The sequence below is a fragment of the Lasiosphaeria miniovina genome (genome assembly GCF_030549165.1).
Source record: "Lasiosphaeria miniovina strain SMH2392-1A chromosome Unknown B0T26scaffold_1, whole genome shotgun sequence".
Classification (NCBI taxonomy): Eukaryota; Fungi; Ascomycota; class Sordariomycetes; order Sordariales; family Lasiosphaeriaceae; genus Lasiosphaeria; species Lasiosphaeria miniovina.
Window position 1 is genome coordinate 6,102,894 of NW_026848220.1, and position 26,297 is coordinate 6,129,190.

Below are 26,297 nucleotides of genomic sequence, written 5' to 3' on the forward strand. Positions count from 1 at the left end.
TTCTCGGAGAAGGAACTCTCGCAGTTGCCAGCATTGGACTAGCGGGCTTCTCGAGCGGGCTTTGAGAACGGTCGCCCAAATTTACTTGGCAAAATGCCGAATCATTCCATCTATAGACGGTTTAGGCAACTAGGCGTGCCGAGTATTCATGGCCGACTTCATAGCCGACTTCATAGCCGACTTATCCGGATTTCCTTGTCGACCCAAATAGTGCGCAAAGAAATGGTCCTGTGATCCGTCACAACCTGCCTAGGAGCATAGACTTGAAAATTGCCAGCTAACGCACTCTGTCGTTCCACTCGATCCCCAATCCAATCCGTCTGGTCTGGGTTCGTGACAGTGAAAACTAGGCCGCAGTAGATGATCGAGACCCACGTCGACATGTTGAGAAGTGGAAGGTGGCGGTCCCTGCAGCCGTGTACTTCTCAATAGCGTTTTCCAGACACTTTCTGTAGGTATCAGCTTTTTCTTTGTCATGTGCCGGGATGCCGATGAACGGCCTGGAGGCCAGCACGGCGAGAGGGCCCGGTGGCCTGGGCCTTTAGCTGAACAGCTCGATCATTTCGTGATCCACTTATACGCGCCCCTCTTCGAGAAGCTCAGCGCGTAGTGGAAGGACGGGGTCGCCCTGGACCTCCACAGCACCGTGAGCATTTCCCCAGAGCCGCGAGCATTTCCCCAGAGCTGCGAGCATTTCCCCAGAGCTGCCTTGGGTAGTGTTTGGGATATCGTATTTCAGCAGTTCAAGCATCTTATTTTTTTTTTCATGCGTAAGTCCCTTTTAGGCAGTACTGATGTGATCTACGCGCTGGTTCTTGCTGATGAGGCTGAACGTGAATCGCGCCATGTAGACCCCTGGGCTGTCTCGGTCGCGAAAATTGTGCAGGTGGTTTGTCGCCTCAATCTTCAGGTGTACTAACGACATGGAGTCGTAGTTAGCGCCCGGACTTTCAACGAGGTAGAAATAAACGTCATAGTTATTATATCTGACTTGGGCTATTTCTATAGACTCGACGTCTCTGTTGCAGATGCTAGTCTCCCAATCTTGAAGAGATACTGATGTGGTTTCGGAAAATTCGCACCCGTAAGTGGTCCTGGGTTTGGTTCTGGGTTTGTCGGTGGACTTGCTGGCGTTGCCTTTGCTCACTGCAGCAACCGCCGAGGCCTCGCTGGTGGCGCTTCTGGTTTTTTGGACAGCGGTGAAAGCTCTTTCAGGATCTTATCAACCCTCGGGTCAGATACCTTGCCACCTGTGGCTGCGGAAGCCATGATGGAAGGAACAGATCAGACAGATGGAGTTAGATGGGGACCCGACGAGGGACCGTGGCGAGTAACAATACAATGGGGCGCTGGGATTATCACTAAACATGTGCGTGCTGAAGTGGAAAGTACCTAGGTAGATATCGCGGCTTCGACGAGTTTCGTGGAATGAGACGGGGAATATCACAGGAAACAGGAAGATCGAAGCCAAGGGACCTCATTCGACAAGAGAAAGAGTCTAGTTATTTATACAAACGAGAGAGCATAAGGGGTGCGTCCTGTGCAGGATAATTGTGAGCGTGACACAGTAATTAGGGGTGTCACTATGACGGTTTCCTGGAGTCTCAAGATAATCAGCAACGTCCTCTATGTCCATGGCCAAATGGTACTCTGGGTCTATGGGAAGGAGAGAAAAGTGCAGTCACTGACACCTCAAGCCACAAGCGATCAAGCATTCAGAATACTACGAGCACTTCGTCTTGTGCGCTATGTCGATAATATAAACGCTGTCTTGGTGCAACGAACTGCTCATGATCGCTATTGCCTCCACCCATATAGCCCAATCCCCAAGGGTTCGCTAGCATGGTTCTTAGGCAAAATATACATTATTGCCCAGCAAATACACCGGCCAGTAAAGGCCTTCAATACCTAGGAATTTTTGAAGAAGAAATAGGCCTCTACGGTTCTAAAATAGGGATTCCAATTCCTTTTCACCTTCCTCGGTGAAAACCATTAGGGCGAGCCGTAAGGTATCAGGGCCTTTCAAATCTTGGAAAGTCCCCCGCTAATAAATATTCGGGGACCGAATTGTACTCCCCACACCCAATTCCTCCTTTGGTCACGGGTTAGCCTGGATATGAACCTGGAAGCTACGCGATAAGTCCCCGAGGGGCAACCGGGGGTGTGCCTGAAGGGGGTCGAGCGCAATCATGTCAATGGGAGAGACGGTATCGAGTTATGGACCAGGGCTAATTAGGTGGGATGCAAAAGAGAAATGTCGGTCGTCTACAGGGGGCTCGAAAAGACAAGTCGAAGGACGATTTCGGAGAAATGGAAGCACAACCCTCCATTTCTCTTTCTGTTGGACTAAAATATTACGGGAAAAACATGCTGCGTACCACGCCAGCTGCGTACCACGCCAGCAATTTCTCCAAGAGACCAGCTCTTCCAAGAGTGCATGCAATAAACATTTCCAAAGCCCAGCCCGGTCAAGGTACATACCTAGCTACACCGCACCTCTAATTCCCGTGACGCCGATTGGCTAACTGATGCAGCAATGAACTTGCTAAACTTGAAACTCACCATCTTGGCCCGCTTGAGAGGAGGCGCACAAGTTTATGCTTATTTTTTTAGATAGGCGTCCAGTTCCGGTTTTAAGAAAAAGCGCCCGGCTTGAACTCTCTCTTTGTTGGCCTCTGCGACTTGCCCCAGGAACTTCTGGCGTTCTTCGTCTGAAGGCAGACTCTTGTAAAGTTGGGTTTCCTTCGAGGCCATCTCGGCCACTAGTATCTCGGAAGCCTCCAAGACGGACAAGGCGGCCGACCTGTGGTTCGGACTTTTGATGAATGCAGTGATGGCCGCGTCGGAGAGTGATGGTTCCATGGACAAGGGGTTTTTGGGCTGGTTGAACAATCCGATCATGGTCCCGATCCACTTGACCACGCCCCAGTGCTGCTCGTCCAGTGCGTAGTAGAAGCAAGGGGTCGGGCGGCCCGCGCACAGCACCGCGAGCATATCCCCAAATTGGCCTTTGATGTCGGTGTTTGGGATTTGGTATTTCAGCACCGAGGCAGCCACGTCTTTAGAATGCTGGTCCTCGCTAATGAGGTCGAACTTGAACCGTGCCATGTAGCTTGTGCGCAGGTGGCCCGAAAGTGCCTCATAGTGGTGCTGGGCGTCTGTCGCTGAGATCCGGAGGTGCACTACCGACATGCGGTCGCCCGTTTTCTTATCGAGTACGAAATAAACGCTATGTCTGTCGCCCCATTCCGGATTCCGGCTGCCCAATATATCTAGGTACGCGACTTCCCTTTTGCAAATAACGGTCTCCCACTCCTGCAGAGACGGAGATAGGGAAAATTCGCACCCGCAATGATGCTGAGCCTTGGATCTGCTGGCTTGGACATTGCTGAAAAGCTTGTTCAGGATGCCATCAACACCCGAGCCAGAGCCCTTGCTACTCGTGGGTGCGGAAGTCATAGTGGATAGAACTAGGTAGTGTCAGCTGGGTGGGGAACCGACGACGAACCAGGAGGGATTTTGTCAGAATTAGAAATATCAGAGCCAGGAATTGCATGCAACAAGAGAGAGAGAGTTTAGTTTATTTATAAAATCGAGAGAGAGCAGGGCGCGTCTGCTTCAGGTGCTTAGAAGACACAGAACTGCTCCCTAACAGGGTATAATCTTTATCTCCATTTACGGCGGTGAAGAGGTCTGTTTGGTATCCATCATATATTGAAACACGAACGGACCAACAACGGCAACCGGCGCAGCAATCGACCGGACATGTCGACCGGACATGTAGACCCGACATGTCGACCCGACATCTCCACCTGACATCTCGACCCGACATATCGAACAAGGAACTGGAAGCAACAGAAAGTCCGGCTTTTTCCAGAAACGCATATAGCTAGCTAGACGAGGGCGATTGTGACCTGGTTTCTGGCCGCCTTGAATCCTTGACAGTGTGGCGGTTGGTTTCACATAATGCAAGGGACAGGGGTCTGCTGCCTGCTGGTTGGCTCGAATGTTGATGGGGAAGGCGATCCTACGCTTTCCCACCCCAGTACGGCATCCTTCGCACTCCACCCCGTAGACCTCGTTCGGGACCCGAACTTCGGGTCCACTCGTCTTCGCCGTCCGTCGTCGATCCCGCGCGCCGACTTCATTCCCATCCCCGGCCTGTCTATTACTTGCCTTGGCTAGATTTCGTGGTTGACTGCGCTGATTGTCGTATTTTTTTCTTCTTTTTTCTTTCTTTTCTTTTTTTTTTTTTTTTTTGGCAACGATAATAGACTCGAAGTCAACTGCGCCAACGGTGTGTTGACGAGTATCTGTGTTCGGGGCTTAGCCCTGGTTGAACGCTTGGGCCAAACGCTTGGGCCACAAGCCCGCACAGGGTTCTCGCCCACACATTTAGTACGGGGATTAGCCCCTCCTAGAGTTAGCCTGCTAATGCACATTTTGTCACCACAACACCACGCCCAACGCTTTTGCCCGACTCTTTACTTGATTGGCTTAAATAATCCGACAACCCAGAATCGCCATTGCGACCAATCCTCCATCGTCAGGTCTGTCTTATCTAATCGATTAGAATAAGTACATATTTTAGGCCAAACGGCAACAGAATTTGAAAGAAAATGCGGCCAACGGCCGAGATCCTTCACACGTACGGTACTACCGTGGGATTCCACTAATTGCTTTTTTAGGGTGTGGTCTGTGCGCGAGACCCAGGCTGCAACTGAAACTGATCGGTCGCGGCCAACCGTCCACAGGCTCCGCCACTGTATGTACAGCACACCTCGAGCAACTGGCTAAGGACCTTAGGTTGTACCTAGCCTACCAACAGGTCGACCGCAAATTCGGGTACCTGGGCGAGGAGCATTGGGAAAAAGTCAATTGGAGAAATACCTAGATCAAATGAAAAAGAAAGGGAGAAAAGAAAAAAAAAACCTGGCTGCCACACCTTTACTTCTCCTACCAGGCCATTTTAACTCTTGCCCACACTGCTCCTAGCTACCACCAGGTCGCCAATCTTGGCGATGGGCACGTTGCCCATAATGTCGAAGACGGCGACGGTGGCCTGGAAGTCCTTGCCGATCCAGTTGCGCAGCTCGACGGCCATGAGCGAGTCGACGCCGTAGCTCGACAGCGGCTTGCCTAGCTCGACGTCGTCGGCCGAGATGGCCATGGCCCGCGCCAGCTTGCGCGCCAGTGCGCCCAGCACAATCTGGATGCGCTCGTTGGTGTCCTCCGTTGCCCGGAAAGCTGCCGCCGCGGTCTGCTCTGCGCCGCCAGCCTCGCGGCTCTGTCCCCCGGCCCTGGAAGCTGTGGGCGCGTGGGCAAAGGCGGCGAACAGCGGCCGGTCGAGCAGCTCGGGCGGCTGCTGACAGCGGGCAAGGAACTCGTCGGGCGTGCGCAGACCGAACAGCACCTGCGCGTCGTGCTCGGCGTCGGGCGAGGGCGAGGGCGGGGGCTGGGGCCAGCTCGGGTCGCAGAGCAGTGTCAGCAAGGCCAGCAGCTCGTCCTCGTCCAGCTGCTGCATGTCTTCGGACGTCTTGAGGTTGCGCTGGTACTCGGCCTTTTCGGCGACGATGCCGATGCTGCGCATCCAGCCGACGTCGATGGCGACGGCACGCTGGCCGCGGCGCACGCGGTGTCGGGCCAGGGCGTCCTGGAAGGCGTTGCCGGCAGCGTAGTTGCTCTGGCCCATGCCGCCCAGCACGCCGATGAGCGACGACAGCATGACGAAGAAGTCGAGCCCCGCGGGCAGCTGCCGGTGCAGGTTCCACGACGTCTGCACCTTGGACCGCAGGGTCAGCTCCCACTGCGCGTGCGTCATGTTGGCAAAGACGGCGTCCTGCAGCACCATGGCCGCGTTGATGCACCCGCGCACGGCTGGCATGCCGTGCACCTCGTGGTAGTCGGCGAGCATGCGCGCCAGCGCGGACGCGTCGGAAACATCGCATGCAGGGACTTGGACGCGCGCCCCCTTTGCACGCAGCTCGGCCACTAGCTCCGAGGCGGCCTTAGACGACGCACCGCCCGAGCGAGACGGTAGGATGAGATGTCGTGCCCCCCGCGAGACCATCCACCTCGCTATGGCACGGCCCAGCCCGCCAGATCCGCCGGCAATTACGAACGAGGCCTGCGGGTCAAAGGTCCATGGCCGGTGCCTGAGGACGAGTTGCTGTCAATTGTTAGCACTGGGTTCGAGGGTTGTGTGCGTGGGTGTTGATTGCCCCTTTCACCTTGTTTACGGTCAACGCAAACGCCACAGCAACCACACGCAGCAGCTAACAAACACCACCAAAACGAAAACACGGAAACAAAGAAGGGAAAAAGCAATCCGAGTAATACAAAGAAGGGAAAAAAGCAATCCGAATAATACAAAGAAGGGTTGTGGGCGAACATACCGGCACAACGTCGTCACGACCGACGGTTATCATGATCCTGCCGATATTCTTGCCGCCCTGGAGATGGCGGAACGCGCGCTCGACCTGCGACACGGGATAGCAGTGCAGCGGGGTAGGGTGTTGGATCTTGCCGTCGGCCAGCAGGTCGACCGTATCGCGCAGCAGGCGCGCCGTCAGCTCCAGGTCGGTCCGGGCGACGTGGTGCAGGTCGACAGCGGCAAAGCTGACATTATGGGCAAAGCGGCCCATGGGCAGGCTGGCGTTCTCGCGAATATCCGCCTCGGCGATATCCACAAACCGGCCATACGGCGCCACGCACTGCCAGCTGGCCCGCAGGCCCTCGCCCGTCAGCGAGTTAAGCACCACGTCGACGCCGCGCCCGCCAGTGACCCGCATGATGCCTTTCGCAAACGACGTGTCCCGACTGTAAAAGATCCTGTCCTTGGGGATCCCGAGCGTGTCGCGCAGGAACGCCCTCTTCTCGGGCGAGCTCGTCGTGGCGAAAACGTCGGCGCCGGCCAGCCGCGCGACCCACACGGCCATCTGGCCGGTGCTGCCGGCGGCGGCGTGGACGAGCACGCGGTCGCCGCGCCGCAGCCGCGCGACCTCGCGCAGCGCGTACACGGCAGTCATGCCAGGCACCAACACCGACGCGGCGGTCTCGAGCGAGAGACTGTCAGACGGGATCCGCAGCACGGCGCGCTCATCGGCGCGCGGAAACGCCCGCATCGCCCCCGGAGCCACCATGACCACGCGGTCGCCCGGCGCTACGCCGCCCACGGCGCTACCCACGCGCGTCACGACGCCCGCGCAGTCGCTGCCCAAATCACCGCCACCACCACCCTCGCCATCGCCACAACCGCCCTCGTCATCGCCATCGCCATCGCCGTCGCCAACCTCCTCGGAAATCCGCCCCAGCGCCACCAGCACGTCGCGGAAGTTGACAGCCCACGTCTTGGCCTCGACCTCGACCTCGCGCGCGCCGAGCGGCGTGTCGGCTCGGCACACGGTGTCCTCGACAAAGTGCAGCTCCTCGAGCGTCTTGCCCGTGCGCAGCTGTAGCGGCGCGCTCTCAGACGGGGAAGCCAGCCACGGCTCGTGCCGCAGCCGCGGCTGCAGCAGCGCGTGCAGCGCCGTGTTCTGCGCAGCGTCGGCCACCACGCGCCCTGTTGTTAGTAGGCCGTCGCGCACGACGTACTCGAGCTCGGGCGACGAGGAGGAGGTGGAAAAGGCGGCGCGCAGGGCTGTTGCAATGAAGCCTGCGCACGCATCATTGCCGTCGTCGTCGTCATCGTTTTTGCCGTTGTCGTCGTCATCGTTTTTGCTGTCGCTGCGCGCGAACGACTCGATGGCTAGGCTGACCAGCCGCTTGGCCGCGCCCTCCTCGGCGCGCAGCGTGCGCAGGAACCCCTGCACGACGCTGTACTCGGGGGCGCACTCGGCGCCGTCGTCGGCGCTGTCGGCCACAGCCGTAACCCAGAGTAATCTGTGCGCTCGCCGGATCAGGTCCTGCACGGCGAGGAAGCGGCGCGGCGACAGGCTCGCGAGCAGCGGTTGGCGCACCTCGGCAATGCTCACCACCGTGTCGTGCTCGCCCAGCTCGGCGGCGTGCAGGGCGTCGAAGGCCACGACACGTGTCTCCTGCGCGGCCAGCTGGGTGCACAGTAGGCTGGCGAGGCGGGTCTGGTGCGTGGCGGCATCGTCGGCGACAACAATGGTCAGCCGGGACGGCGCTGTGTCGGCTTTCTCCTCGTCGCCTGCTGCCTCCTCGACAGCGCGCGAGACGATGACGCTGAACAAGTGGCAGTCGTCGCTGGCATAGTCGCGCAAACACAGATCATTCCCGCTGAACCCAGACTCGCGCAGCACCGTGTCCCACTGGGCCTCCGGAATTGCCGGCGACAGGCCGCGCCACGGCTCGCGCTTGCCCCACCAGCCCGGCACGAGCCCGAACGTGAAGTTGCTAGCGACATCGTCGGGCGCGATGGCCTCAAGCACCAGCAGCCGCCCACTGCCCGGCTTTAGCAGCCTCCTGACATTGCGCATCGTGGCCATCAAGTCCTCGGTCGCATGCAGCACGCTCCCCGCCACGACGAGATCATACGCCCCTTCCTCAAACCCCTGGCTTTCCGGAGCGGCCTTCATGTCGAACGCGCGGAACGCCATGCGGTCCCTGACATTATCCCAGCGCGCCGCCGCCCGCTCAAAGAACGCCGGCGACACGTCCGTGTACGCGTACTCGGCGAAGCAGCGCACGCCAGCGTTGCCGCTCGCGGCCTCGACGCCCAGCAGCGCGCCCAGCACCCGCCCCGTCATCCCGCCCGTGCCGGCGCCGACTTCGAGGATGCGCAGCTGCGGGTTCTCGTGCGCGGCGAGGGCCAGGAAGCTGTGCAGCCGGCTGTCGCAGACGGTCGCGAACATGTCGGCGTAGAACGTGTCGGCCTCGTCGCCGCCAAAGATGACCTGCAAAGGGTCGACGCTGCCGCTGAGCATTGCTGGGAGAGAGCGGACCACTGTCGCGTGCAGCTTCCAGGCTGGACGCAGGGTTTCGATTTCCTGTACCAGGGCTTCGAGGGCGCCGGCGCTGATGGGTTCGGCGGGAGGTGTGGTTGCTGTGGTTGTGGTTGCTGTGGTTGTGGTTGCTGTGGTTGCTGTGGTGACCAGCGGTGTTGTTGACGCGGAAAAGGGGCCGGCGGGGTTTTGTGTCTGCTGCTGCTGCTGCTGCTGCTGGACATAGTATCGCATCCAGTCGGCGTGCCTAGCAAGCGAGGCCGGGACGCGCACGGCGCTGGCGGGCGTGTCGATGGCCTGCAGCGCGCGGGCGATGGCGTGGTCGAGCACGACCCGCAGCTTGCCGTAGTGCAGGCGCATCGTGGCCTCGTCCTTGTCGATGGCGTCGGCGTCGCACACGGCGGCCAGCTGCGCGGGCGTGAGCAAGCTCAGCTGCGGCCTCCACTCGATGCGGTGTAGCAGTGTCTTCTCTATCCTGTCGTGCGTGTCCCCCGTGGACACGGCCGCCATGGTCAGGCTGCCCATGGTGCACAGCACCGTGCCGTCGTCGGCCAGCGCCGTGACGGCGCCCTCGCAGCGCTCGCGGCCGGGCGCGCCGCGCGACGTGGCCAGGTACCGCACCGAGCTTGTGTCGGGCGCCTGCCACCCGCGGGGCGCAAACCAGGCGTCGGCCACGCGCACGGGGATGTGCGTCGTGGCCGCCGACAGCCGGAGCCCGCGCGTCGTTGCGAGGCGCAACGCGTGGAAGACGCCGTCCAGTACGGCCGGGTGCACGAGGCTGGCCGTCTGGTAGCGTGCCGCAGCTGCAGACTTGTTGACGCCCAGGTCGACGCGCCCGACGGCCCGCGCCGCCCCGTCCCACCCCATGTCGCCCAGAACCCTGAACCAGTCGCCCCAGCCGATGCCATGCTCGGCCGCGTCATCGTAGAACACCGCGGCATCGATGGGCCGCGCCGCGCACGCCACCGCCGCGCGCTCGTGCTCGCCTTTGACGGCCGCGTCGGCCAGCCGCCGCTCCTCGCGCGCGTCTGCGCTCACGGCGGCGGCGTCGTCGTCGTCGCCGAACTGCGCCTGCACCGTGGCGCGGAAGCACTCGGTCCACGGCTGCTGGCTGTCGCGATACGAATAGATGACGACCTCGGCCCACGCCGACGCCGCGCGGTCCCTGAGGCTCTCGCCGGCGCCGTCCTTGCCGCGCACCGGGCGCAGGTGCACCATGGTCTCGGCGCGGTCGTCCCAGGCGGCCGGCACGACGACGGGGCTGAGGAAGCGCGCCTCCTGCACGTAGAAGCTGGCGACCTTTCGGGGCGGCGGGCACAGGTGGTTCTGCACGGCCTCGATGGCCATGACCAGCATGGCCGCGCCGGGCAGGATGACTGTGTTGCTGACCACGTGGTCCCCCGTCCACGGCGCCGTCTCCACGCTCCAGAAGTTGCGCCACCGCGGCTCCAGCGGGTTCCAGTCGCACGACCGTGCTCCCAGGAGCGCCCCCGTCGTTTCCTCCCGCAGCCGGTAGTCGCGCGACAGCCGCGACTCGGCCCAGTACCGCTTCGAGTGGTCGAACGGGTACTCGGGCGCGTCGACGGCGAACGGCCGCGGCTTGGTGTTTTTGTGCTGCTGCATCATGTTGACCGCGTCCACGCGCACGCCGTGGCCGCGGCAGAACAGCTTGCCGGCGAGCTCCATGGCCGAGTCGACGGCAGGCTGCGAGCGGTGCAGCACCCACGAGTACGTCCAGCGCGCGGCGCTGCAGGTGTCGCCGTCGGCTTTTAGCGTGTCCTCGAGGGGCCGGCGCAGCGCCGGGTGCGGGCCGACCTCGACGAGGTCTGTGATGCTGCCGAGCCCGACCCTGAGGCTGGCCGTCTCGCGCGTTAGCACGCGCACCGCCTCGGCGAACCGCACCGGCGACATCATGTTGTCGACCCAGTACTGCGCCGTCGCGAGCACCGCCCCGCCGTCGCGCACCGCCCGCCCCGTCACCGACGATACCATGGGCATGGCTGCACCCGGTGTCCGTTTGGCGTCCCCTTCCAACGAGCCCATCAACCCCAAGTACTCGTCGGCGATCTGTGCCATGTACGGCGAGTGGTAGGCCACGCCCGTCTTGAGCTTGTGCGCGAACACGCCGTCGCGGTCCAGGTGCGCCTTGAGCTGGTCCAGGGCCGCCTCGCTGGCCGACAGCGTCACGTTGCCCGGGCTGTTGATGCACGCCACGTTGACGGCGGCTGCCAGCCCCGGCACGCCCGTCTTGTCGATGTAGGCCGCCACCGCGTCCTCGGCCAGGTTGACGGACATCATGGCGCCCGGCTCGTTGCGGGTGGCTGCCTTGAGCTTCCCGGCCAGCTGCCCGCGGAAGAACGAGACCTTGCAGGCCGAGGCCAGCGATAGCGCCCCGATGGCGTAGCTGTGCAACGGTCAGTATATCCCTTCAATATCCAGAATTCCTCTACGTGTCTGTGGTCACGACAATGAGGAGGGCACTCACGCGGCCGCAATCTCGCCGGACGAATGCCCTATGACGGCCTTGGGCACGATGCCGAAGCTCTTGAGCAGCTCGACCAGCGCGAGCTGAACCGCCGTTGACAGGGGCTGGCTGTACTCTGGCGAGTCGATGCGGTCGCTGTTGCGCAACTCATCTGCAAACACGCACACATGTCAGCAACTCTCACTCTCCCTCCCCTCCACAAGGTAAGGTAGGTCGGGTAGGTAAGATAGTTGGGTAGGTAAGGTAGGTTGGATAGGCAAGGTAAGGAAGACAGCCACACTCACCAAAAACCGACCACCCGCACCCCAACCCCTTATAAACCCCATCTACAGCCTGCAGCGTCTCGCGGAACACGGGGTACCGCAGCAGCCCGGCACCCATGCCGGCATACTGCGCGCCCTGCCCGGTAAACACAAACGCCACCCCGCCGTCGCCGGACCCGCCAAAGCTGCGCGTCGGCTTCTTGCTCGTGGCCACCGACGGCGGCTGTGCACTACTGCTGCGCACGAGCGCAAACTCGCGCCAGAGCATGCGGCTGCGCCGCGCTGCGAGCGTGTACGCCAGCTGGTCGAGCCTGGCTGTGGACGTGGAGGTGTTGATGGTGCTGGCGATGAAGGCTGTGTATTGCTTCGTCATGCGCTCGACTGCTTTCTCGTCCGCCGCCGTCCAGACGAGCAGTCGCGGCGAGTCATCGGGTAGTGAGATGGAGGCTTGGCCGTTGGTTTTGTGGCTGTCGTTGCCGTTGGTGCCGTTGGTGCTGTTGACATCGACGCTTCCGTTAATGCCGCTGCTGCCATTGATGCCATTGATGCCGCTGCTGCCATTGATGCTGTTGACATCGACGCTTCCGTTGATGCCGTTGATGCCGTTGGCGCCTTCGCGGCGCGTGCCGTTCGTGCCGTTGTGGTCAGTTCCGTTGCCATTCGACACCGCGTGGCCGTTAGCTGCCGTCTCGGCAATCGGGTGGGCCGTGGTGTTGTGGTTCCCGGCCAGGCCGCGCTCCTCGAGGTAGTGCAGGGCGTCGTCCATGACGACGTGCGTGTTGGTGCCGCCGAAGCCAAACGAGTTGACCGACACGCGGCGCAGGCCCTCGCACGGCCATGCCGTGGGAACTGTCGGGACCTGAGACACTTATTAACCGAACTGTGCATAATGGCCTGCTAGAACTGCCTTACCTCGACGTGATACCACTCGGCGTCGATCTTGGGGTTCATCTTTTCAAATAGCGCATTGGGCGGGATCACGCCCTTTTCGAGCGCCACTAATTAAACAAGTCGGTCAGCTTTCGTAATGGTGAGCTGCGAGGCATCGGATGCGTACAGATTGACTTGATGACGCCAGCAAGGCCGCTGCTCCCTTCGAGATGGCCAATGTTTGCTTTGACGGAGCCGCTGAGAGTGATAATCAGTCGCTATTCACCAGTCCCTCGCTTAGTCAATGAATACTTACACGTAGAGCGGCTCTTCGGTTGAGCGAGAGTTTCGAAAGACTCTGCCAATGGCCTTCATCTCGAGCGGGTCGCCAACCGGCGTGCCGGTGCCTGGGCATCAAGTCAGTTACGTCCATCTTCGATAACTTGAATGAAGAGATGGAGTATCTACCGTGAGCCTCAAAGTAGCGTGTCTTGTCCAGGGGCAGGTCCGCGTTTTTGTACACACGCCGTATCAAGTCCTCCTGCGCCCCAGAACTCGGCTGTGTGAGGGTGGGCGTGTGGCCGTCTTGGTTAGACCCCGACCCCCTGATGACGGCCCGGATCATGTCGCCGTCGCGCACGGCATCCAGCAGCGGCTTCACCACGAGGGCAATGACGCCTTCGCCTCTGGCGTAGCCGTTCGCCCGGTGGTCAAAGCTAAAACACCGGCTGTCGGGCGACATGAAGCCCTGCGCCGAGAGCAGCTGGAACACGGTCGGCCCCAGGATCAGGTTGGATCCCGTGACAAGGGCCTGTTGTTTTGCTTAGCACGGGGAGTCAACCAATATTCGCGCACCGGTGCCACTCACGGCCGAGGCCTCGCCGCTCTTGATGGACTGGCAAGCCAGGTCGACGGCCAGCAGGCTGCTCGAGCAGGCCGAGTCGACATGGACGCTCGGTCCCCGCAGGTCGAAATACCAGCTGACGCGGTTGGGAATGATGGACGCAAAAGTGCCCGTAGTGGCCATGCGCGGATGGTCCTCGGGGTCCTGCGCAGTCATCCGGTTGTAGTCGTCAGACATGGACGCCGAGAAGACGGCGGTGCGCGACCCGTTGAGGCTTTCGACGAGAATTCCGGCTGCATTTTGACATCGTCTGTTAGCGAGCCAGAACGGCAGCGCAGTGATTGAGCAATGTCGACAGACCGTTTTCAAAGGCGCGGTACGACGCCTCAAGTGTCCACCGCTGCATCGGGTCCATGGATGCCGCCTCTTTTGCCGTGACGGAAAAGAAGGGGGCGTCGAAAACGGCCGGGTCTTCGTCGATGAAGTGGCCGCCTCGACATTGCACCTGGGCCAGTGTCAGAGTGAACAGACATGTTGCTTGGGATTCACAATGTCCTAATTACCTTATTGTAGTTGCTAGACGTGACTGATCCTATATTGATGCGCGACTCTGGCCAGTTTGTCGAAAGGTTCTTTCGGTGCGCCAGGACATCCCAGAAGCTGGCAATGTCGTCCACGCCCTGGGGGAGCTTGATGGAAAAGCCAACGACGGCTATGTCGTCCTCCATGGTCGACAAGCTAGTGACTACTACGGGAAAAAAACGTTTCTAACGGAGTGGGCTTATCTCGTTACAGAAAAGAACAAAAACGACGATAATTAGCTCGCATTCAGGATTCGAGATATCAAACCAAGATGTTACTCAAGTCTGATGTCAAAGTTATGATCGGAAACATGTTTCGATTAGACCCAAAGATTCGGGCCACTACGATTACTCTTTAATAGACCAAGTTCCGAGCAAACTAACGCGGAAATCACACCGAGCTGGACTCGATCAAACTGCCGCCCAGTTCCACGGCCTGGGAAGTTCCAAAGCAACATCAGACGAGATGCGCAAGCCCTGCCCATCTACACGTCACCGACGCACAATGCAGGAGAAGCTCCTGTCTCGGATCACAGAACGCAGGTTAAGCCCGCATGCAGTCACAGCAAGGGCTTTTCGCAGCAAGGGCTTTTCGGGCGGGAACTTAATGGTCTCGGCGAATGGTAGACCCGGATCTGGCCCGAGCCCGGACGCTAGGAGAGGCAAGGAACCTTATCACGCACGGTTGGGTCTGGATAGTCTCCGAGGCGGTTGTTGATCGAGATCTGTGGTTGGCGGGGGTGACAACTGTTCACGTGCTCCACTTGGTATGCGAACAGAGGGGATCAGAGGGGCGAGGAGGCAACGCGGCCAGAAACAGGCACTTTTGTGGAGATTCCCTCCAGTCACGGCTTGCCACATCAGTCGATGCTCCTGTCGATCGCCGTTCACCGTTGGGTGCCAAGCGGGCGGTGGCTGCAGAGTGTAGTCGCCAGTGCCAAGGGGCGGTGGCCGCAGAGTGCAGTCGCCAGTGTCAAGCGGGCGGTGGCCGCAGAGTGCAGTCGCCAGTGCCACTGAACACCGGATTAGACCTCGTCATCGCGCCAGACCGGAGCTCACCGTCTTGGGCTCTAGTGATAGCTCAGCCTATTTCTTCTTCCTCCAAGCCACTATCTCTCTCGCTACCAGAAAAAGACGCCAAACAGAAGGACGGAAATGGAAAGCCGAGGGAGACCGAGTTGGTGATGTCCCCTGTCTCCAGCGGCCGTGAATATTAATTATGTTGCACTGCGTGCCGTCCACCTTGCGGTGAGGAGTTACGAACATGGGATCAGAGCACAAAGAGATATGCTACGCGGATAACTGAAAGTTGTACGTATGAAATGGCGTAAAAAACACACGTAAAAGGTAGCCCGGCATCTACCCCTTTCTTCCAGGGTGCTAGATGGTTAACAAGTTGGGAGGAACTCTTCATGCTTGCCACGTTTCAAGACCAATTATACCCGCTTACTCTAACTCAATAGACGATTTCCGTAGGACTTGGCCGCCGAACAACGAGGTAATCTTGGGCTGAGACCGACTGTGCTATCTGGCGTAAGACGAACTCGGTACCGAAGGAGAAAAGTTGGGGAGGTATTAACTGCACGAGCCTAGACTTTGCACGAGCCTAGACCAACTTCAAGATATTTGGGGCCTGTGTGGTTGAGATAATTTTAATGCAAGAGCTGAGCCGTTTGTATTGTAGCTGGCAGGTGGCTGGCAAGGTGGAGGCCGAATTTCGGTTCTAGGCCTGTTGCTTGCTAGCGAGGGGGCTAAGTGAAAGGAGGCAAAGGGAAGCGATTCCCCGAACTCTATGCAGCACTTCGTATTTTCTCAGGTCATCGTGGCGTTTTCACGGATTCGTCGCTCCCCAGTTCGAATATTCCATATTCTAGTCCGCTACGTGGAAATTTCTCGAAGGTACGGGGACTCCGTGAAAAAAATAATAATAAAAATAATAATAAAAATAATAATAAAAATAATAAAAAAAAGAAAAAAAAAGAAAAAAAGAAAAAAAAAAAAGACAAAAAAGCCACAACCTCGCGTCACCACGAAGCACTCGCCGCCCCGAGTGCATTGTTTCCAGCGAAATTGCATCGAAGAGCTGCATGCCTCCCCAGCCGGGCTTTACTGGGGTTCTGATCAAAAGAAGAAAAACTGCAGGGGCCGAAACCGGAAATGGAGCCGTGGTCCGGCTCCCGCGGCGGGGGTTTCGTCCCAAAAGAGCAGCGATCTTCATCACCACCCCGGCAACGGCCCCTGACGATCGGCAGTCGGCACGCTAAGCCACGGCGAGCTCAAGCTTTCACTGGCGCTAACTCACTGCCGACGACGGCGCTCCACGAGAAAATAAACGTAAATAAAAAAAAAAAAAAAAAAAAAAACCAAAAGACGTCGAAAAGGGATATACTGACTTTGATGTTTATGCCTCTTTCCTCAACATTTAGAAGTATTTGGGCGTCTATCACCGTATCACGGTATTCGCTAGCCCGCCACCAACTTTTTCCCCGTCGAATTCGGCTGCCTGCCCGCGCGGAGACCAGAGTCGGCGGGACGGAAGAACAAAATGTACCAAGTACTATGTAGACTAATCGCCCCGCTCTATGCATACCGAAAGCAACTATGCTACGCACAATCTGCACTCTCAATGGTGCGTTCAATGGCCTTCAGCACCCCCTGCAGGCCCTCATCGTCGCCCGGCTTGGACCCCGGCACGTCGTGGGCCAGGCCGTGGAGACACACCTGGCGCACGTCGGCCTCGCACAGCTGGGCCAGTGCCTGGTGCACCTGGGACTCGCCAGGCGCGCAGTGCCTGGACCACAGGTGGGCAGTCGGGATCTTGACCAGCGCGCCGTCGTCGGCCGCGTCGAGTCGCCGGACGACTCCCGTGTCGACGACGTCGGGGTCCGCGGGGGCCGCCGCACTGAACAGCACGGCACACTTGAAACCGCTGAAAGAGGAGCCGCTGCCGTGCCGCGCGCCGCCGACGAGCATCATGGCCGCCACGGTGCCGCCCTCGGAGAAGCCCATCAGCCCATCAAATGGACCCTGGCTAGCCACTACGTCCGCCAGCCCGTGCCAGAGCTCGAGGTAGTTTTGCCGGCCGGCACCGTGGATGCCGTCCGTGAGGTAGCCAAAGAACTCGCTGGCGACATCGGCAGCACCTGCCCGTCCTGCAGTCAGTACATACAATGCAAAGTGCAAGGTGTAGCCAGTGCAAGGTGTAGCCAGTGCAAGGTGTAACCAGTGCAAGATGTAACCGTTACATGGCATAGCGGATAAATAAGACAGAAGAAAGGAAAGCGACGGACCTGCATCGGGCTCTGTTGCCACCGTGCCGTTAACGAAGACGAAGTCGTGGTCCGGGCCCAGAGCCTGGCGAATGCGAGCTGTTGTTGGCAGCCGTTGCAGAGTCGTCAGTCAGTGGTCAAGTCAGCCAAGACGGCCCCGCGCGGCGGAACGGGATTACGGATTACTGAATGGGATGGGTGTGGGCGATCATACACAAATGCAGCCGCCGCCGAGCCCAGCACACCGACTGTCCTGTCCGTATCTGATGTAGCGTCTTCAGGGATCGGGGTTTGGGGGGGGATTGTGATCGCCGAGAGAGAGGGAGACCTGCCTTACCTGTCTGCATCTCAAAGATCTTTCCAGAAAGTCGACGAGGGGTTTCCTGAGGTTAGATTTTGGGATGCCGTCGAAAAATACTGTAGGACTGAGACAATACCTGTGCACTGGTGCCTCGTCCGTGCAGGCAGAGCCATCGCATCTTGTCTTGTAGCCCGCGCGGATAATATCAGCCTCTCCTCAGTTATTTCGTCCTAGTGTTGGAGAGTTTATTTCGCGGTGCTGTTGTTGGCTCTTCAATGCACTGTTGTCAGCTCTTCAATGCACTGTTGTCAGCTCTTCAATGCACTGTTGTTGGCTCTTTAATGCACTGTTGTTGGCTCTTTACTGTCTGCATTGCATTGGTGACGAGGGAGGGAAATAGAGACAGTGTTGGAGGTGAGGCATGCGCGATCCCAGAGGACGCGATCACGCAACTCGAGGGTCTTTTTGAATGCAAATTAAGCGAGGAACTTTTGCCCGTGCCCGTTGAGCTAGGGTTTTGATCTATTGTTCCTTCCAAAACGAGTGGGAGCCGAGATGCACGGATACAAGGGTGGCGAGCGCCTTCGGAAGAAGGCTCGCTGACACAGCTATCCAGGGCCCGTGGGAATCAATAATTTTAGCCACGGTGGCAAGGGGTCACATCACCCCCCTGGCAGTTCGTCTGGATCGGCACCAACCCACCAAAGAGGAAGGATTTCTCCCACCAAAGAAGGATTTCTCCTCCAGAACTGCGTACGGCAGAGAGGAGTCGCAGCTGACGGCCAACAAGACGGTTGCAGCTACTAGCGCGAGCCAAACAGCCCCGTAGGCGATCGGCAGCCGCGCCCCCCATTCTCGGCAGACCGACGCAGTCAGCCAGGGGCAAGAAAAATCGAAGGGGAAAATAAGCAAAAAAAGAGAGACAAAACCGATAACCGTTGCGCATGACCCCTACCCATGCTGCCAACCGTGATTAAGTAATTCCCGGCTCCATGGTTTGCTTCACAAAACTTGAGACTGGTGTGTGGCGTGTGAAGTGGAAGGGAGTCGCACGAGGAGGCGTCCGGGGTTGTCAGCCAGGCCAGCCACATTCGCGGGTGGACATGGGCATGGCTTGAACGACAATAAAACAATAACAGACAATAAAACAATAAGAGAAACTTGCAGCTTTCAGAGGACCAGAAGGCCGGCGTCGTTCGTTTCTCTTTTTCTCGCTTCACCGTCGCCGTCGCCGTCGCCGTCGTCCACAGTCGACTACGCCGTCGTCCACAGTCGACTAATTCACTCTTTTGACGAAAGAAGGAGTGTTGTGTGTAGTTGATAGCAACAGGACAACAACAACAACAACAAAAATGGACAAGTTCCCATACCTCCCCAAGGCGACGCAGGACGCGCTGCTGGCCGGGCCCGCGCTCGCGCCGCCGCCCGGAGTCACGCCCAACTTCAAGAACCCGCCGAACAACAACGCGCTGGCCCACGGCGTCATGGCCGCCTGCCTCGCCGTCTCGACACTGTGTCTGCTGCTGCGCATTTGGCTGGCCATCCTGTCGCGGCGCGTCAAGGCCACCGAGTGTATGTCACCGCTTTCTAATCAGGGGCACTCTAATAGGGGCACTCTGATTAGGGGCACTCTGATCAGGGGCGCAGACACTAGCGAGACTGACATTTCTTTTTGAGAGGGACAGGCTTGATCATCTCGGCATTTGTTCGTCAATGTCTCTCTCCCCTTCAGAACTTTGTAATATCGCTGACCACGCCGCCGCAGGGCTGCTATCTGGGCTGGACCTTTTGCTGCTACCGCCTCGTCGACGTCGTCGGCTATTTCGTGCACCAGTGGGACGTGGTTCTGCGCAGCATCATCGACCTCAGCTACGTGTGTTTTTCTCTCCTTTTCGGCCCACACGAGACCCGGCTAACAAGACACCACCAGTACATCTCGATCGGCGGGGTGCTGTACTCGGTGACACTCCCGCTGCTCAAGGTGGCGATCCTGCTCGAGTGGACGCAAATGTTCGTGCCGCGGGGCACGCGCAACGCGTTTTGGTGGACATGCTGGGCGCTGATCGGCGTGCAGGTGCTGTTCGGGATCGCGGCCGTGGTCGCGCTCAACCTGGTGTGCGTCCCGTACCGCGCCATCTACGACTTCACGGTCCCCGGCAAGTGCTACAACAAGCACACGGTCGACCTGGCGTCGGCCAGCGTGCACCTGCTGACCGACGTCATCATGCTGGTGCTGCCGCAGCGCGTCATCTGGGGCCTGCAACTGTCCCTGCGCAAGAAGCTGGGCGTGTCGGTCGTGTTCAGCCTCGGCCTGCTCGCCGTCGTGTCGGCCATCTGCCGCCTGCAGGTGACCGTGACGTACGCCACCGCGCAGGACGTGACGTACACGCTGGGGCCTGTTGTGTTCTGGGCGTTCGCCGAGATGACGTGCGGCTTCGTCGTCAGCTGCATGCCGGCGGCGCCGCGGCTGCTCAAGGAGACGCGCGTGCTGCACCGGATCAAGAAGGCGCTGGGCATGCAAACGACGACGCTCGACGGCACCGCCGGGGCCGCCGCCGGCATGAGCCGCAGCAAGGGCACGGCGCTCAACATGAGCAAGCCGGCCACCGCCGCCGACAAGTACCACATGATCGACGAGGACGGCGTGTCGCTCGAGAATCTGGGCGGCGGCGCAAAGTCCGAGTCGACCGAGCATCTCCAGGAGGTGTCGGCGGCCAAGCTCGGCGGCCACTCGATCCTGCGCACCACCCGCGTCACAGTCAAGGGCGAGTACGCCCACGACGAAGGTGCCGCCGACGAGTTCGCCCGCCAGCCTGCCGCCTGGGCCGAGGGAGGACCGCTGCGTGCCCACAACCCGGCTGCCGAGTATGGGCGGAGGTGAGGCGGCCCTTCATCTGGCAGGGCCGTTGTGTTCAGCCTCTACATAAATCACTGTCCAGTCAGTCATTGGCACGCAGAGGCTGTTTTTTTCCTTTCGGGTACGACGCGTATATATTCAATGTTTACGTTTAGATGCAGTTGCGTATACTATTAAATAGAGCGCAAAGAAATGCTGCCCGATTTTCAGACCATCTATTAGAAGTCACCTACCTGAACATTGTTTCTTTCCCGGCCTGAACTTGGTTTCTTTCCCGGCCTGAACTTGGTTTCTTTCCCGGCCTGACCTTGATTTCTTTCCCGGCCTCACCTTGGATTTCTTTCCCGGCCTGACCTTGATGGGCTTTGATGCCTGCTTTGTCTGTGACTCTGCTCTCGACAACGTGGCTACGAAAAGTTGACCCTGTTTTCCGCCCCCACATATATACGGCTAGTTTCCGGAATTCGAAGCCGGGCGGCCCTTCCAGCGGCCTTCTAGTGGCTGCGCCGCGCATGGATTTTTACGCACCGGACGAGCCCGAGCGGGTCCGACGCTGTCAGCTGGCCCGCCACACTGGCCACCGTGGTTGTCCAACAGGGGATGGTGGGCTGGGTGGGCTGGGGTGGGCTGGGGTGCGTCAGGGGTCTGGGCCGGGTACAGTTCCGCGCTGGGCGGAAGGAGGACGCCTTCCATGAGCAGTACCCCGTAATTCCGCTGAGAATCCTCCCTAGACTAGCTACTACATGCTCGAGTAGTACTAAGTATGGCCGGCGCGGGCCGCCTAGAGCTAGCCCGAGAGGGCCTACTGGAATAAGTGCATAAATTTGATATCAATATTCCGCCCTTGACGCCGGTTGACTGGGGGCCGCCGATAAGACATGTCGTCCCGCCGACATCCGGCGCTATGGCCTTGTGCAGCAAGAGCACAATGTTGAGGTTTCTGTCGACTGTCGCTGCAGGTTGCAGGCTGCTATTCAATCAGAAGTGCAGCCCCGTCACCGCTTCGTTTGGGCCCGCGATGCAACGCTGCAATACGGGGTGGGGAAACTATTCGTTAGGCCACTTCGAGAGAGGGGCTACGATACTAGAATCCGTTGGAAGGCAACTGGGATAGTTCGGGGTAGAGTCTAGGTCTGTGGAGCAATTCCGGAGTATTGTGGCCGGCCGTCAGCACTTGAAACGCTGTTAGTCGCTGGTCCCTGCCGACTCGCCGAGTTGGGATGTGATTATCAAGGGCCACCAGGGTATCGCATCCACATTACTACACTACGCAAGACGCCAAAGGTCCACCACTGTCACCACTGTCACCGCTGTCACCACTGTCACCACTGTCAACACACACCCTATCACCACTATTAACCCTATCACCACTGTCACCCTGTCACCCTGTCACCACTGTCACCAACCGATATCGTCGCCTTTGCTTGGTCCAGTACTTGAACACAGCCGCAGCGGGGCGGCACTACACTGACAAGTCCACACCCGGGAAGGCCAAAACAAAAAGGCCGTCCCGTCCAGGGCGTCTCCCAACTTCCCCACCCAGACTAGGACTTGGTTATCCGCTGCAGACATGGCCAAGACGGAAGAGTTCCAGATCCGCCCCAAGGGCTGGGAGAATGACGCCGACGAGGAGCGGATCCGCTTCTCTAGCCTCGACTACCTGGCGGCCAGCACGTACAACAGCTACGCGCTCTTCTTCCGCCTCGACGACGCCGCGCGGGCCAATGCAGTTGAGGTGCTCAAGAAGGGCCTCGCCGTGACGCTGGCGCAGTGCCGGCAGCTGGTGGGCACCATCGAGAAGAACGCCGGCGACGACGACCACTCGTTCGTCAAGCGGCGCGACTCGGCCGTCAAGCTGGTCGTCAAGACGTTCGCGCCCGGCGACGGCGTGCCGTCGCTTGACGAGCTCGAGAAGGCCCACTTCGCGTCGTCGGCGCTGGGCGACTCGTCGCGGCTGCTCGTCGTCGACGGCATGACGTACGGCGAGAAGCCTGAGTGCCTGCCCAGCGCCAAGCCCGTCGTCGCCGCCTTCCAGGCCAACCTGGTCCCCGGCGGGCTCGTCTTCCTCATGAACCACCACCACTACGCCAACGACGTCATGGGCTGGGCCAACTCGGTCCACCAGCTCGCCGACAACTGCCGCGCCCTCGTCGCCGGCACGCCCCTGCCGCCGTGGGACCCGGCCAACCTCGACGCTTCCCGCTTCACCGCCACCGGCTTCCCCTCGGCCGGCAAGGTCGACGGGCCCATCCCGCCGGCGCGCCACCCGGACCTGCGCGAGCACGCGTCGCTGCTCTTCCACCTGCCGCAGAGCAAGGCCGCGGCGCTCAAGCAGCTCGCCACCCCGTCCGACCCGGACAGGTGGATCTCGACGTACGACGCCTTCACCGCCATGATCTGGCGCACGCTCACGCGCCACCGTGCGGCACTGTACAAGTCGGACCCAGCCGGCTCGCCGCTCTTCCTCGAAGCCGTCAACATGCGCCCCCGCGCGCGCCCGCCCGTGGCCCCCCGGCAGCAGCGCAACCTGTTCTGGGCCGCCGCGTCGGCGTACGCGCCGGACCCGCTGCTGACAACGCACGCCGTGGCGTCGGCGTCGCCCGACGACGGTGGCGTCCCGCTGGCGCGGCTCGCCAGCTACATCCGCAGCCTCACCGACGGCTGCGACCAGGCGGCGCTCGACGCCGCGCTGGCCACGCTGGCGCCCGTCCGCGACAAGACGGTCCTCTTCACGCGCGTCAACTCGTTCCCGCCGCTGACCATGGCGACGACCGACTGGCGCGACACGGATGTCTGTGGTGCTGACTTTGGCTTCGGCAAGCCCGTGGCGTTCCGGCATCTGTTCGATGCGGTGACGGAGGGCCTCGTGCTGATTTACCCGCCCCGGGCGGCTGCTGGTACTGATGAGGGATGTGAGTTTGTGCTTATGGTTGAGAAGGAGGTTGTGGATGGCTTGATGGCGGATATCGAGTTTGGACGGTACTTTGAGTTCAGGGGGTACGAGGTCAGGAGGTACGAGGTCAAAGGGTAGGTGTGTGGTTGGTGGATTAGTGTGGATGAGAGACGTGAGACGAGATGCAGGAGTAAAGGATGAACGATATTTCTTGAGAACTAAGGCCTCTTTGCTTTCACTCTGGCTTTGGTCCCGTTAAACAAACACGCTTTCAAATTCAACACCAAGAGTTTTAGGGACATCTCAACGTCTTCCAACTCACTAGAGCGTGCCTACTGACCAAAGCACCAATTTCTTTTTACAATCGGGTTTCATTTCTGGTCTCCGGGCCAGAAGCACCTCCCCTAGCGTAGGCACTAACTCGTATAAGAGACTCGGGTACGCATGGCGAACATCACGCGACTCGGCAGCGCAGGCGGCGTCAAATACAAAGCTGTGCCCGAAATCCCGAAATGGCGCAATGCCAGGGGGCTTGGCTGGGCGGGCTGGGCACGATGTTCTAGGCCGTGGCGTCACTGGCTGGACCGCGGGGCGTCACTGGTTGGACCGCGGGGCGGCAACGCTCCCACCGTGACAGTTCGCCAAGCTCGTCTACATAGGTAGGCCGCTGCCGACGGTCGAGAGCACGTCCGCAACCACCCGCTTCAGCACTTGGATGGAGTGATCCGCGTCGTACCTGACGCCATTTAGCCACGGCGATCTCGTGCCTTTTGGCCGCTATTTAAATGCGGAGGCGGTCTGCTCTCCGGGCTGACGATGCCGTTCTCGGGTTCCTGCATTTGTTTGCTGTGGTCGGGGTCGATCACTATCAGGACGGAGACCTCTCTGTATATTCATTCCTGCTGTCAACAAAACAGTCGAGATGAGGTATTTGGTTCTTGCCCTGCTCGCAGCACTGGCTCCGGCCAGCGCCGCCTACTCCGGGGACATTGTGCAGTACTGGTATGTCCCCTATCGGCTGTTGCTACATCACCTCCTCTGACGCCTTCCAGGGTCGAGCAGTCAGGGGCTCTTGTCAACGGCACCACCATCGGTAGCCTGCAGTCGCCTGTCTCGGCGTGGTACCAGGCCATCGTGCAGGCGGCCGTGTATGAGGCGGCCGTCAAGTCGAGAGGCGAGAGCCTGGCGTTCCAGCAGCTGGCCGTGTCGCACGCCGCCCACAACGCCATTCTGTGGGCCTTCCACGGCACGCGCATCTACAACGCTGCGGACGCTGCGCTGAGGGCTGTCGTCCCCGCCATCGGCCTCAACGTGACCTCGAACGACGGTAAAGAGGCCATCAGAGTCGGCCAGGACGCCGCGGCGAAGGTCGCCCGTGCCCGTGCGGCCGACAATATCGCCAACTTTATCGACTACGTCTTCGCCCCGGCCACGCCGGGCGTCTACCAGCAGACCCCCGGGTCGAACCCGCTCCCGGACGTGCCGCAGGCCCGCTTCATCGCTCCGTTTGCCGCGCTCGGCGACATCACGCGCTTCCGCGCGCCGCCGCCGCCAAAGACCAACTCGGCCGAGTACGAGACGGCCGTCTTGTACGTCAAGGAGTACGGCTCGCTCAACTCGACGGCCCGCACGGCCTACGACACGGACACGGCGTATTTCTGGAGGGAGTCGTCCGTCACGTGCGTCCCCCATCCCCCCCACCCCCTTCCCCTTGACTAGATTTGATTAATTAGACACAAAGACGCTGACCTCAGCTCGGCACCAGTGGCTGGAACCGCTTCGCGCACTCGGTCGTCGGCATCGCGCTGGCGACTGAGGTGGTCGAGTCGGCAAAGTTCTACGCGCAGCTCAACTACGCGCTGGCCAACGCGGGCTTTGCGTCGTGGGACACAAAGTGCTTGCCCCCGAATCCCTCTACACCCTCACCATCTGACCATGTCCAGATACGCATATAACTCGTGGCGGCCCGTCACAGCAATCCAGCGGACGGCGGACCGGTGGGTGGCGAGCGGGCGCGACGTGTCGGACGCGGCGTGGGTGCCGCTGCTGCGGCCGACGCCGTCGCACCAGGACTACGTGTCGACGCACTCGACGTTCGGGGGCGCCGCGGCCGCCGTCCTGCGCGCCTACAACGGTGGCAGTGATGCCGTGCGCGCCACCCTGACCAGTAACGTCACTATTGACGCCCGTGGGCCGATCACGCGCCAGTACTCCAACCTCACTGTCGCCGCACTCGAGAACGCTGCCAGCCGCGTGCTTGGAGGGGTGCGTTCTGTCTCTTTGTCCTTGTCTCTTTGTCCTTGTCTCTTTGTCCTTGTCTCTTTCCATATGCCTTTGATGTGTCCCGGGCGCAAGAAAGCTGACAGTCTCGGTGTCGTCGTGTGGTGAGTAGATTCACTTCCCGTTTGCTGGGTCTGCCGGTGTCGCGGTCGGTGACGCCGTCGCGCGCGCGACACTCAAGAAGTTTGATGAACACTGGGACGAGTTTTGAGAGTGGAGAGATGGGAAGGGGGAAGAAAAGGGGGAAGAAAAGGGGGAAGGAAAAAGGAAGCAGGTCTGAAGCAGGTCTTGTTCATGGCTACCTAGGTGACAAGGAATGAATCATGTGGCGCCCACCTGGCATCGCCTAGCAGCCAAGAGTCGAATTGGATCGAATCGTGTTGAACTATGGCCTGTCAAAGTGCGCAATTGTTGTCTAGTCAGCACCTAGACTAGCGCTAACAGCCTTGGAGCTGGTACTAACACTCGGAGCTGTGTTGACCCGATTGGGATGTGTCTCGAGAGCCCGCCGCTTTTTGTCACAGTTCTCACGCTTGGCCAGTTCACGCTCTGGCTGCTTATACAAAACTGAGGCTTGGGCTGCGTATCGCGGGCCGTGCCGCCGCCTCCACGCCTGCCTGAATCCGGGGCAATACGCAGGCATACGTTCGCCACGGCCCGAATTGTGAGAGGTCGAGGACGGAGCACGAAACAAATTTGCACACTAACGTCGGGTTATACAAGTCTTGGACCCGCACATAATTACAGC

At 59.8% G+C, this 26,297-nt stretch overlaps 6 protein-coding genes across 6 annotated transcripts; 3 read left to right on the forward strand and 3 right to left on the reverse strand.

Moving 5' to 3' along the window:
- Window positions 1-781: 781 nt before the first annotated feature.
- Window positions 782-3,459, reverse strand: B0T26DRAFT_746576 (uncharacterized protein; the record flags this gene model as incomplete). The annotated part of the gene is made up of 2 exons (XM_060444709.1): window positions 782-915; window positions 2,724-3,459. The coding sequence occupies 2 exons, from the start codon at window positions 3,457-3,459 to the stop codon at window positions 782-784; spliced, it is 870 nt and encodes a 289-aa protein (XP_060303580.1).
- Window positions 3,460-4,866: 1,407 nt separating this feature from the next.
- On the reverse strand, window positions 4,867-14,096 carry B0T26DRAFT_845131 (uncharacterized protein; the record flags this gene model as incomplete). Its single annotated transcript, XM_060447586.1, has 14 exons — window positions 4,867-6,169; window positions 6,396-7,238; window positions 7,293-8,979; window positions 9,073-11,310; window positions 11,392-11,542; window positions 11,676-12,148; window positions 12,320-12,513; window positions 12,567-12,652; window positions 12,712-12,782; window positions 12,841-12,931; window positions 12,993-13,335; window positions 13,393-13,661; window positions 13,729-13,873; window positions 13,932-14,096. 14 exons carry the CDS (start codon window positions 14,094-14,096, stop codon window positions 4,970-4,972), a joined length of 7,956 nt encoding a protein of 2,651 aa, XP_060303581.1. The 3' UTR covers window positions 4,867-4,969.
- Window positions 14,097-16,553: 2,457 nt separating this feature from the next.
- On the reverse strand, window positions 16,554-17,986 carry B0T26DRAFT_798477 (serine hydrolase FSH; the record flags this gene model as incomplete). Its single annotated transcript, XM_060446949.1, has 4 exons — window positions 17,656-17,986; window positions 17,556-17,574; window positions 17,240-17,317; window positions 16,554-17,092 (listed from the first exon to the last, which is right to left on the reverse strand). The coding sequence occupies exons 1-4, from the start codon at window positions 17,695-17,697 to the stop codon at window positions 16,554-16,556; spliced, it is 678 nt and encodes a 225-aa protein (XP_060303582.1). The 5' UTR covers window positions 17,698-17,986.
- A 930-nt stretch (window positions 17,987-18,916) lies between these two features.
- B0T26DRAFT_627867 (uncharacterized protein) lies at window positions 18,917-20,289 on the forward strand (the record flags this gene model as incomplete). The annotated part of the gene is made up of 3 exons (XM_060436216.1): window positions 18,917-19,075; window positions 19,252-19,392; window positions 19,450-20,289. Coding segments are annotated over 3 exons (1,140 nt in total), but the record flags the coding sequence as incomplete, so codon positions are not given.
- Window positions 20,290-21,483: 1,194 nt separating this feature from the next.
- On the forward strand, window positions 21,484-23,563 carry B0T26DRAFT_845136 (uncharacterized protein). Its single transcript, XM_060447587.1, has 2 exons — window positions 21,484-22,849; window positions 22,898-23,563. Exons 1-2 carry the CDS (start codon window positions 21,947-21,949, stop codon window positions 23,405-23,407), a joined length of 1,413 nt encoding a protein of 470 aa, XP_060303584.1. The 5' UTR covers window positions 21,484-21,946; the 3' UTR covers window positions 23,408-23,563.
- Window positions 23,564-24,191: 628 nt separating this feature from the next.
- On the forward strand, window positions 24,192-25,760 carry B0T26DRAFT_737270 (phosphatidic acid phosphatase type 2/haloperoxidase; the record flags this gene model as incomplete). The annotated part of the gene is made up of 5 exons (XM_060443427.1): window positions 24,192-24,271; window positions 24,322-24,948; window positions 25,035-25,163; window positions 25,213-25,534; window positions 25,662-25,760. 5 exons carry the CDS (start codon window positions 24,192-24,194, stop codon window positions 25,758-25,760), a joined length of 1,257 nt encoding a protein of 418 aa, XP_060303585.1.
- Window positions 25,761-26,297: the final 537 nt, after the last annotated feature.

Excerpts from the sequence above, each read along its gene's own strand:
- B0T26DRAFT_845136 (XM_060447587.1), top strand. The coding sequence starts at position 21,947 with ATGGCCAAGACGGAAGAGTTCCAGATCCGCCCCAAGGGCTGGGAGAAT. Across the intron at positions 22,850-22,897 it reads CGCCGCTCTTCCTCGAAGCC|CGCAACCTGTTCTGGGCCGC; the intron begins GTCAACATGCGC and ends CCCCGGCAGCAG.